This window comes from Anomaloglossus baeobatrachus, chromosome 2, assembly GCF_048569485.1.
Source record: "Anomaloglossus baeobatrachus isolate aAnoBae1 chromosome 2, aAnoBae1.hap1, whole genome shotgun sequence".
Lineage (NCBI taxonomy): Eukaryota > Metazoa > Chordata > Amphibia > Anura > Aromobatidae > Anomaloglossus > Anomaloglossus baeobatrachus.
The window spans coordinates 181,297,402-181,309,966 of record NC_134354.1 but is presented as its reverse complement, the minus strand read 5'-3'; the positions used below and the strand labels follow the sequence as shown (position 1 = coordinate 181,309,966).

The window sequence follows — 12,565 nt, the reverse complement described above, 5'->3', positions numbered from 1 at the left end:
GCGCACAGAGGTTGTGTTCTCCTGCGGAGAATACTCGAGTCTATGCAGGTGAGTGATACTATGTCTCCGGATCGTGGCCACGTACCCTTACCAAACCTCTCAGAGTGATATTCAACAAAACATCCGGATCAATGTTATTCTATGGCGCCGTGCACTTGTCTAAATTTTTCCTTGGACCAAGTTGGTTCGAGGAATAAAATTGCAGCATGTCAGAGTTTGATCCCACATCTGAGTGCAGTCCAATGTTGACAGACTGATAGAATGGAGAAGATGGAGAATTTTTTTTTCGCCATGTTCTCCTCATCCTAACAACTCGGATCACACTAAGCTCATACTGTGATCAATTTGAAGATGTGAGAAAGATGGCCATCTAACCCTAGCCTATTGCAAACTAAATTTGTCACTCTAGCACTTTTTGCTACATCTGTCCAGCAAAATGAGTCTATGAACAATAGTTGCTGAACGTCTGAAGGTTTAACTCAAGTTCCATTTACACAGGCTGATGAACATGTCTACCAAACAGTGAACAAGTAAACCCCTGCTTTATGTTTGATTGTATCTTGTATGCCCATTTAAATATGGAAACAACAACGAGACTGTAGGGTGATGAAAATTTATTTAACCACAAGCCAGCTTAAAAAATGACAAAAAAAACCAAAACCAAAATAAATTCTTTAGTAATACATGATAGCATATAATAAACATAGGACAAACTCCACAAGACATTTCATAAACTAAAGTGGGCTTTACACGCTACGATATTTCTAGCAATTGCTAGCGATATCGTACACAAAAGCACCCGCCCCCGTCACGCATGCGATATTGTGTGATCGCTGCCGCAGCGAACATTATCGCTACAGCAGCGTCACACGCACTTACCTGGTCGGTGGCGTCGCTGTGACTGCCGAACAATCCCTCCCTGAAGGGGGAGGTGCGTTCAGCGTCATGGCGACGTCACGGCGACGTCACTAAGTGGCCGGCCAATCAAAGCGGAGGTGCGGAGGGGTGGAGATGAGCGGGACGAAAATCCCGCCCACCTCCTTCCTTCGTCATTGCGGCCAGGACGCAGGTAAGGTGAGGTTCCTCGCTCCTGCGGTGTCACACACAGCGATGTGTGCTGCCGCAGGAACGAGGAGCAACATCTATAAACAACCATTAACAATTTTCGGTTTTAGGACGACTTCTCCATGGTGAACGATTTTCACCAATTGGAGAACGTTTAAGGTTGCTGGTCAGTGTTATACGCTGTGATACCATTAATGACGCCGGATGTGCGTCACTAACGACGTGACCCCGACGATAAAACATTAACGATATCGTAGCGTGTAAAGCCCCCTTAACTCCTGAAATGTAGAAGGGGTCGACCCAGTAAAAAAAGCCCTGCTCACAAAGACCAAATCACCCACAGTGTAACCCTTTGGTGTCTGCTCAGGTGTCCCCTTTACACCTGCCTCATTATGTCCATAGGTATCGACCATACGATTTACTGATTGCGCTATGTTAATATGAGAGTTGGTGGTTCCTGTTTTTGGTTCAGATGGTTAAATTAAAAAAAAATACATTTTTTATTTTTTGTCATTTGTTAAGCTAGCATGTGGGTTAGTGATGTGCTGATGGATTACTTTGTCTTGCTTTTTACTGCTGCTGTTGGTGGTTTGTAGGTGATATATAGAGGAACATTTCTGGTGTGCACATACTGCCAATGATGGCTCTGTATAAGGTGCCATTCATAAGTCCGTGATTCACATACACGGACTCTGATCTCTCTTTCAAGCCACACATCCAAGCCCTCTTCACCTCCTGCCGCCTCCAACTCAAAAATATTTCCCGGATTTGTACATTCCTTTCCCAAGAAGCTGCAAAAACCCTAGTACATTCCCTTATCATCTCGCGCCTAGATTATTGCAACCTCCTGCTCTCTAGGCCTCTCTTCTAATAGTCTCGCACCCCTACAATCTATTCTAAACTATGCTGCCCGGCTAATCCACCTGTCCCCCCGCTACTCCCTGACCTCTCCTCTCTGCCAATCCCTTCACTGGCTTCCCATTGCCCAACGACTCCAGTTCAAAACACTAACCATGACCTACAAAGCCATCCACAACCTGTCTCCTCCCTACATCTCTGACCTAGTCTCCCGGTACTTACCTGCACGTAACCTTCGATCCTCACAAGATCTCCTCCTCTGCTCCCCTCTCATCTCCTCTTCCCACCATCACATCCAAGATTTCTCCCGTGCCTCCCCCATACTGTGGAATGCTCTGCCACAACATATCAGACACTCACCTACCTTGACAAGCTTCAAATGGAACCTGAAGATCCACCTCTTCCAACAAGCCTACAACCTGCCGTAACCCTCAGTCCCATATAACGCCGAACAACCAGCTCTACCCTAACCTACTGTATCCTCACCTATTCTTTGTAGACTGTGAGCCCTCACGGGCAGGGACCTCTATCCTCCTGTACCAGTCTGTGCCTTGTATTGTTTATGATTATTGTACGTGTCACTATTATGTGTACCCCTTTCACATGTAAAACGCCATAGAATAAATGGCGCTATAATAATAAATAATAATAATGTACCATACATGTTTTTCATGAATAAAACACGTCCACACTGTAGTCTGCAGGGCTGTCCACATCTTCGTGTTTTCTCACTCACTCTGTGTCTGCAAAAAACTCAGAGAAATGTCCATTTTTAATGCTAGTCAGAAATCAAACTTACCTATACAAGTCTCATGAGAATTGATGGACAGCGCACAGATGGCATTAGTGTATAATCTGTGAGCTTTCTGTTTTTAATATGACACTCTAGGGCCCAAATCGTTTCAATCACTTATTCCATTCATTTTCACGCACTATTGTCCCTCATCCATCCTAATAAAACATGGGCTACTTTTTTTTCTGGATACAATTGACCACAGTGGCCCCTACACTAACATACATCAATCATAACAAATGTTTATATACAACTCTATATTTTACTGGAAAAGTTGGGGGAGGTTCTTGGAGCTACCTGATCTGGCACATGTAAACAAAATTATTTCTAAGACCCCATTATTTTTACCCTTAGTCATGAACACAAGCTCAAGTGCACCACACCCCGATTGGTGGTAAAACTAACACCACTACGGGCTCCCAGGGGGCCACCCCCTGTCCAGAGCCTCAATAAGTGCCAGATCACCAATGTTAATTCCCTCCTGAACAGAACCATCCATATCACTCCACCACAAAATTTACCAACTCCAAGGACCCACACCGCTTGGCCATTGTGACGCACTGCCATATTAACATTTAAAACAGGAAATCACAACTCAAAATTTTAACTCATTCTATACTGAATGACACCTTCTAAATAAGGTGTGCCTCTTCACTTAAGGTCTCCCTAACATGTCCCCTTTTTCCCCCACTTTTTCCTTAAATACCACCCTCTTACTTGCCTCCTCCTTCCATCTAAGGGCCCAATCCTATACCCACCAATCAACATTGATTTTGCTCACTGTCATGCGGGCCTCTGCTTAAGCCGTCCAGCTCAGCTATGTGCGCACGCTGCAGATTTGGTGCACAAATTTTCTGCATGAAATCTGCACCTTCTGGCAGAAAAACGCACCAAAAAATGTATGTGTTTTGGTGCATAGTTTGGTGCATTTTTGTGTCATGCATTTTTTTTAATGAAGACAATGGGTGGAAGGGCTAAAAAATGCAGGAAAAAATGCACCAACAATTGACATGCTGCAGTTTATTTTCTGCACCAAATCTGCAAGTAAAAAAATAAGCAACATGCGCAGAACACTTCAGAATTCTCATTGACTTTGCTGGCATAGGTGGCATGAAGAGAAACACGAAGATTTGGGCCACAAACTGTACTAAAAAATGCATAAAAAATGCACCGTGCACAAACAGACTTAGGCCCGTTTCACACGTCAGTGAAAAACAGTGACATTTTTCACTGGCGTGTAAAACACGCACATGTCCCTGCGTGTGCCGTGATTCACGGCACACGTGGGTTGTCTAAGTGATTGCACTTAGAAAACAACTCACCTGTGCGCGCTCCCGCTGTCCATGGTGCTGATCGCTCCCGCGGTGCAGCATCCGGCCGGCGGTGACCCCCGCAGCAGCTGCTTCCGGGTCGGCTGTGTCGCTCATAATGAATATGCGCGACAATAATGAGCCGGCTCAGAAGCAGCAGGGAGAACGGGCTGCAGAGGACATCGCTGGACGCCGGGTGAGTAAAAATGATTTTTATTTTAAAAGCACGTTTTTTTCTGGCACGTGTTTCACGGACCACACCACTGCGTGGTCCGTGGAACATCAGTGATGCCAGAAAAAAATGGACATGTCTCCGTGCGGCAATCACGCACACGCGGGTACGCCGCACGGAGACACGTGCAGTGAAAAATCACTGACGTGTGAGCAGACCCATTCATTATAATGGGTCTGCGTATGTCAGTGATTCTGGTACGTTTTAAAAAAAGCACAAACGTCCCAGAATCACTGACGTGTGAAAGGGGCCTTACTTTGTATTAGTAGATGATGCTTTGCAGTTTATTTAATATTGTATTTGTATTGCATATGAGAAAATTACTGATGGTGAAACCTAACACACTAACCAAACACTGATGAAAATTAGAACTTTTTTGTCTACAGGAAAAAATTACTGACGTCTGAATGAACCCATGAAGGCAGACAAGGGTTGATCAATTTACTATATGGCTGAGGTCACATGTTGTAAAAAAAATGGTCCGATTTTCATCCAGAAAAGTGGGACAATTTTTTTCTCACTTGTCATCCGTGTACAATCACTGTTTTTTACAGTAGCAACATTTAATAATTTACAGGACCATTTACAATTTCCTATCTTACAAAATTGTAATGTATATATAAATATCAGACATTTTACTGGGACATCAATTTTTTCTGTGTAGCTTTCACATGTGATGTGTTTTAAAATTAAACTAAAAAACTTCACTGTCAAAAACACCGTCAGTATATGAGTGTAGCACCAGAAACACTGTCAGTGCATGAATGCAATGCGAGAACCATCATTAGTACATGAATGCAGCACCAGAACCACCGTTAGTCCATGAATTTAGCACCCTAAATACAGTCAGTACATGAATGTAATGTCAGAAACACCACCAGAACAAGAATTCAGCAGCAGAACCACCATCAGTACATGAATGCTGTGCCAGAAGTACCATCAGTACATGCAGCACCAGAAACACCATTAGTACATGAGTGAAGAGCCAGAAACATCATCAGTTTATGAATGTAGCTTTACAAGCACCATATGTAAATGAATGCAGCACCTGAACCACAGTTAGTTCATGAATTCAGAGCCAAAACACCATCAGTACATGAATGCACTCAGGAAACACCGTCAATTCATGAATACAGTGCCAAAAACACCATGCAGTACCAGAAACACCATCAGTACCTGAGTGCAGTTCCAAAAACACCATCAGTACATAAATGCAGCACTAGAACCACTGTTAGTGCATGAATGCAGCACCAGAGCCAATGTCAATATGTGAATGTAGGGCCAAAACCACCATCAGTACATGAATGCTGCTCCAGAACCACTATTAGTACATGAAGGCTGTACCAGAACCATTGTCTGTACATGTATACAGCACTAAGCTTAATGCAGCGATTAATTGTAATGTCATACCCATAAACATTTGTATCTCATGAACCTACAACTGCTAGTATTTCCTTAACAATGGTACTGGGAGTTGTTATCAGTCATCAGACTGCAGACCATACAGCAACCACATTGCTAATGAGATGTAGTTAGTATCACAAATAACAATTGCATTAAGGTACCTTGTAGATCAAAACTCATCGCTGCACAATTCCCTCTTCTCCGTCTTCAGTAGCACATCTCGACACAATGACCTTAAAAATTAAACTATCATTACACTGACCAATAAGTATAAATATGATCTAGGATAAGCCCGTGAAAAAATAGTTGACCCCATTGTGCTTCCTGCACAAAATATGACCCATGCACTATACTTCTCCATAATATTTACCTCCACACACAGCCCATCTCCATAATATTCCTCCACACACTTTTTCTCTCCATAATAGTGCCCCACACACACTGCCCCTCTCCATAATATTCCACTCCAGACACTGCCCCTCTACATGATATCCCCCCACACACATCCCCTCTCCAAGAAATCACCTAAAAACATGCCTTTCTGTGTCTTCACTACACCGCCTCTCTGTATAATCCCCCACAGCTCTGGCAATAACCCCAACCCCCTAATATAAAATGAAGCATGCTTACCTCATCACGATGCTGCACGTCGGGGCCAAGGATGATGGAGAGGAGACAGCGGCGAGTTCTGGACAGCTTCACAGGCTGCAGCAGGCCTGTGCTAAATGGCTAAGTGGCACTCAACAACTGCTTGTGCCCCTCTGCTCCCCAGCCTAGCCCACCCCAGTCTATCTATCCTTGCACACCTTTTACACATCCAAACCATTAATTTAAGTGTCATGCATTTTGCCAGATGTGTCACACGTACAAATGTATAGCACATAGATGACACACAGATGACACATACATACACACAGATGGCCACATGGATGGACAAAACGGACGGTGCAACATGCGTGTTTTTTTTATGCACACGTGTGAAGGTCGCCCAAGAGTGGGCTTAGCCTTTTGTTATAGAAAGCTTTGAGAAAGGCTTTCCTGATCTAACATTGTGTATTTCAATCCTGAAAAGTGGAAAATGTTACTTACCTGAACACAAACTCATATCTAGGCTTTAACACTAAAGGCCACTTTACACACAGCGACATCGCTAGCGATGTCACTGCCGATCGCACCTGCCCCCGTCAGGGGCACAACATCGTTAGTCCCCGTCACACATACTTACCTGCCTAGCGATGTCGCTGTGGCCGGCGAACTGCCTCTTTTCTAAGGGGGTGGTTCGTGCGGCCAATAGAAGCGGAGGGGCGGAGAGCAGCTGAAGAAAAGACACGCCCACTTCGTTGCCGTAGAACGCAGGTACGGTGTTGCTCGTCGTTCCTGGGGTGTCACACATAGCGATGTGTGCTGCCTCAGGAACGACGAACAACCTGCGTCCAAAAGCGGCAACGATATTTGAGATTAGAACGACGTGTCAACCATCAGCGATTTGGTCAGTATTTTACATCGTTAGCAGTCGCTCGTAATTGTCACACGCAACGACGTCACTAACAAGGCCGGATGTGCGTCACGAATTCCGTGACCCCAATGACATCTCATTAGCGATGTCGTTGCATGTAAAGTGGCCTTTACTTTTGCTTATAAAGTTAACTGTGTCCTTCTTTAGCAGTTGATTCTGTTTAGAAATTTGATCATCTGGCTATGTTGTCTCTCAGTCTGTTGTATTTCACAATTCTTTTTTTTTCTTTCTAGTATCTGCCTTTACTGCAAGGTAAATCTCTTGCGATGATATTTGAGAAAAGAAGCACCAGAACTAGACTTTCCACTGAAACAGGTAATGTGATCTATTCCAAAAGGATGACGTTATAATTAAAGGTTATGGAAACAATTGTATATTTTTATTGCATGAATAGATCTAGATAAATAGCATCTTTCTGTACGTGCCTAATTAAAAAAATAAATCTACTGTTTTGTATAAACCCAAACCAATGTGTTTCGAACATTACAGTATGCAGTCTTACAATTTTGGATAGTTTTCTCAACAAAGTTTTACTATACGTGGTTGTGTCAGGGGATATTTTTTTAACTCCACATGTACTAAAGTAAATGCCACAATAAAATAGTACCTCGCAGCAAGGGCTAGTTCACATATCAGTTCTTTGCATAGGGTGCTAGCTGCGATTTTCATGGATAGCACTTGTATCCACGACAGTCTGTGTGGCTTTTCACATATCCGTGATTTCACAGAAATAAGTCCAACACTGATTTAATTCTATGAAAAAATCGGACAGCACTCGTGTGCTGTCCTTGTTTCACAGACTGATTGATAGGAGGATGTGGAGAAACATTTTTTCTCATCAGTGGAAAACACTTATGATACTCAGACCAAACTCTGATGAAACTATTATAAAAAAAAAATTCAAGTGTGTAAGGAACACAATATCGGTCATATATTTTTATATTGGGATATTGCGCATAAGTCTAATTAGTATGTGTATATTCACAGCCTTCATGCATAGTTATCTCCGGACTGAAGAAATGATGGGCTTGTTTGTCCTCAGGATTTTAGCACCTCTCAGATGATAGGCCTCGGAGGTGCATAACTAATGTTTGTCTGTGATACTCTTTGATACTTTCAGTTTTAGAAATAATCTTACATTTCTGTAATATACTTATAGGATTTGCTTTACTTGGAGGACATCCTTGTTTTCTCACCACGCAGGATATTCATTTGGGAGTCAATGAAAGCCTGAAGGACACAGCAAGGTCTCTTTCATGTTGTCTGTTCCCTACAGATTTATCTGTTTATAACAGAGAAATGTACTTTTGTATTAATCCAACCTACGTACAGAGTTTATCTATAGAGCTATGAGTCCAATTAAAAAAAATGCCAGAATAGTAAAATAACTACCACCAACACGATCTACTTATTATACATGATTTAATGCTTAATTAGCCTATGTAGCATAGATAAAGCCGTGACTACTTATAGGTGGTATTGTAGTGACAACAAACATGTGAGGTGATTATAGCAAGTAACAGCGCAATCAGTCAGGACTGTATTTCAATAAGAACAAGTGAATTTGGAGTGACCTAGCTGTTAAAATTAAGCCTAATACGCTGACTTAAGGCCCAGTCACACACAACGCTTACCAGCGATCCCGAAAACGATGAGACCTGATAGGGATCGCAGGTAAGTCGCTGGGAGGTCGCAGGTGAGATGTCACACAGTCAGATCTTACCAGCGATGCAGGAACAATACAGGTCGCAATAGTGACCTGTATAACGATCTCAGCAGTCACTGTGATCCTGTCACACAGTGTCAAACACAGCGATGTGTCCTGCCCAGCAGGACATCGCCTTTGAAGAAAATGGCCTGGACCATTCTGCAACGACCGGCGACCTCACAGCAGGGTCCTGATCACTGGTAAGTGTCACACATAACGAGATCGCTAACGGGATCGCTACTGCATCAGCTGCGATCTCGCTAGCGATCTCGTTATGTGTGACAGTACCTTTAGGCCAGGTTCAGATGAGCGTATTTCAAGGTCTGTATCTGGACAACAATGCCGGACTGATTACAGATCTCCTGATCCAACATGTGTCTGTAAACCTGTAATTTCAGGTCAGGAAACCATCAGTCAGTCCATGCATTGTGGTCTGTAAAGCACATCTGTCAAGACAAAATAACGGTTCAAACAAAGCACGTTCACTCAGTGCCACCTCATTGTGGCCACAGTTCTGTACACCTTCCCAATTACCCAACTACTCGTTATGCATCGCCCTCCTCCTGCCTTTCTTGATTGAGACCTTTGGCTTTATGGAAACCAGAGGAGAGCAGAGATAGAAAACAAGTAGGTGGGAAAGTGCAACTGTTCGGTGACTGTGCTTGGTTTAAACACAATCAGATTCAGAGGTGAGATTGAATCAGATTGAAGGGTTGTCACCTATTAGGATATAAGAGTGACACGTTTTGATCTAATCCATAGATCTTTCTCAAACTGCAGAATTTGAGAAAGATCTATGGATTAGATCGAAATTCATCACTACTGTATATGCTGATTTGAAGAAAATAAATAAAAAAAAACCCAAGATGAAGGTGAGTGCTGATCTTTGACAATTCATTATATCTGTAGGCCATCCTCTGATATGAGCACCACAAGGAAGGGGTAGGGCCCGCCTGAATATATTTCTGGATCTATTAGGATTTAAAGGATGATCAGCAGATCATGAAGCAAAGCATGGCTAGACGATTGTAGCCAAGTGTTTTTTTTTCCTGAAATGCTGCAACGCTTCAGAGAAAGTAACTTTTGAAGATCCATTCTGGGACTATAGTAATAGCTGAGATATGGTAATTATTGTTCACAAAGTGAAATACCTGTCAATCACCTAGAGCGGTGTTAGTAGAAGCCGGCCAACGGTGACTCTAGGCTCGTCTTATCTATTTCTATAGTCTGCAGTTGGAGCTTTAAACTAGAAGAACTAGAAGTAGGAAGATACAGTGGCACCCCCCATCCATAAAACATTTATTAAATATCCATAATGAATCTAATTTTTAAGTAGAAATTTAATAAACAAATTGTAGATGTTGACGGATGGTGTGTGCCACTTTGTCTTTTGTCTTCCTAGTTCTGTTGCAGTTGTCGAGCACCACAAGATTTTGTTTCAGCTATATTGTGTGCACTATTTGTTATTGTATTCCCAGCATTCTGCTTGTGCCAATCGACTTTTTCTTTTACATTGGATTTTGTAAACTATGCCGGACTAGTGTTATATCTGGTTATGGTTCCTAGCCAGATCTTAAAAGTCTATTTTTTCTGAAATGCTCTGCTTTTCAGAGAAAGACATATCTGGCTGCAGTGGTGCAGAATGGCTCTGATTCATACTGCCCAAGTTTGGAGAATTGACTTTTATGCAGCAATGTTAGAAGACCTCTTAAGTGCCTAAAATACAATGCTACCATTCAGTCTCTAAAATGAATGTCCACCCAATTGTTCAAAGCTTTTACACCATAATTCTGGGGTAGAATGCTTTGAAAAGTTACTAAATTTTGGTGCAATGCGAGGCTGTACTAAAATCTTGCGACTTATGGTCTCCTCACACCATTTTTGACCAGTTCCTAAAAAGTGGGTGGAGCTGGGACATGACGAGAATGTGTCAACCACTACTTGTCAAGTTCATGATGAGCGGTAGTGTTCCTTATGCCAGAAATCTTACTCTACTCCTAGACTGGAATAAAATTTGTGGTGAGTCACATGCACGTGTACATCACTTGTCATATGATCCCGAGTCATTAGGAGTCATGTGTAGAATGGTACGTATACCAGGCCGTGGGGGCTCCGCACTCCAACACCAGCGAGAGTCAGTGTGTGTGTGTGTCTGTGTGTGTGTATCTGTGTGTGTGTGTGTCTATGTGTGTGTGTGTGTGTAGGTCTTCGGGAGGGTTGTGGGACACTTAATATTAACTTCGGGGTGGTGCCAATCACCCAGCAGCGGTCCCAGTTGTAGATGCAGTATACAAACACGTGACACCAAGATTCACTTGGCAAACCAAAGTTGAACAGTTTATTTTCCTTCTTACCATTATGACAGACATTTCCTGACTACTATTCTTCTGCTGCTGTTTTTTCTGGGGTACTCTCTCTCGGCCCATCCCTGCTATCTTGGAACTAGTCCACATGCTGCCAGGTGTGGAACCCCTGACCTGGTCAGGCACCACTGAATACTGCACTCAGGCTGAGTCAGTACAATACAGGTAATCCCGGAGGCTACCTAGGGTGTAGACACACAGACGCTAAGTAACCAGGAACACACACACAGCTTAGAGGGGACCCCTGGGCAGACCCAGGGAGGGGGTGTGGCCCTCACATCCCAGCTAGTGGTGGGTAGTGAGACTGGAGACAAGAGAGTTGTGCAGTGGCAGCCAAAGAAGGAGTGGAGGAGCCGCGTCTGGAGGGCAGAGCAGAGGAGCAAGGCCTTGCCAGACACTGTACCAGTCAGTGGCTGCTGGCGGGGGAGAAAGGCTACCCTGTGGTGCCGCCTGAAAACCACCTAGGGCAGTAGCAAGAGGAGGCGGAGTAAGGGGACCACCGGTAGTCCAAGCCCGCACGGGGAAACAGGTCCCCAGAGCAGAAGCCCATTCAGTTGGCCTGCCAATCCTGCTGGTGAAGGCACTATATGTGCCTCAACAACCACTCAGAGTCCGCAGCTACAGCAGCAACGAGGGGGCACATGAGGAGGATTGAGCCAGGAGCCATCTTACCTTGGTCCACGCTACCTGCAAACGGGCCAGAAAGGGGAGAACTGCAGTTGCGACTTCCCTGGGTGATTGCAGCAATACTACAAGTAAGAGTCACCCCAAACAAGAAGGGCAAGGAAGGCGAGTCAGCAGTTACCACTACATCAGCCGAGGGATATCTGGTTCCACCTGGTTCATCATAGCATCGCCCGGGTTAACTCACCACTGCCACCTGAAAGTGAGAAAAACCCTGAAAGACATTGCTGCTTGTGTGTGAGTTCTTCTGCGATCTGTGGTACTACACACTTACACTGAGCCCTGGGGCCAGCCTCACTCTCGGGAGGCCACAACAACTGACTGCATTTACCATTAGCCCCAGGCGCTCCCTAAACTGCAGTGGCGGTCACCCCTTGACCGCAAATACCAAGAGTGGCGTCATGATTCCCATAGAAGTTAACCTGACCTACCTGCAGCCAAAAGATTCCCAACATGTGGAGTCCCTGAAGACCCTGAGGTGACCTGAAGGTAATGCAGGGCTCCACATCTGGCGTCACGAACAGGATCAGGACTAGACCTGTTAAGACAGGTGACCATGTGCCTTGGAGGTCCATTTGAAAAATTTGAAATGACGTCATGTTGCCACTGAAGAAAGCGCACCAAGAAACAAC

The 12,565-nt window shown here is 44.0% G+C and overlaps 1 protein-coding gene across 1 annotated transcript in view; it reads left to right on the top strand.

Moving 5' to 3' along the window:
* OTC (ornithine transcarbamylase) overlaps positions 1-12,565 on the top strand; it is an 89,451-nt gene that overhangs the window by 37,480 nt on the left and 39,406 nt on the right. Inside the window, exons 3-4 of the mRNA XM_075333511.1 lie at positions 7,412-7,493; positions 8,338-8,425. Of these exons, the coding sequence (XP_075189626.1) occupies positions 7,412-7,493; positions 8,338-8,425 (170 nt within the window). The remainder of the gene's footprint in view (positions 1-7,411; positions 7,494-8,337; positions 8,426-12,565) is intronic.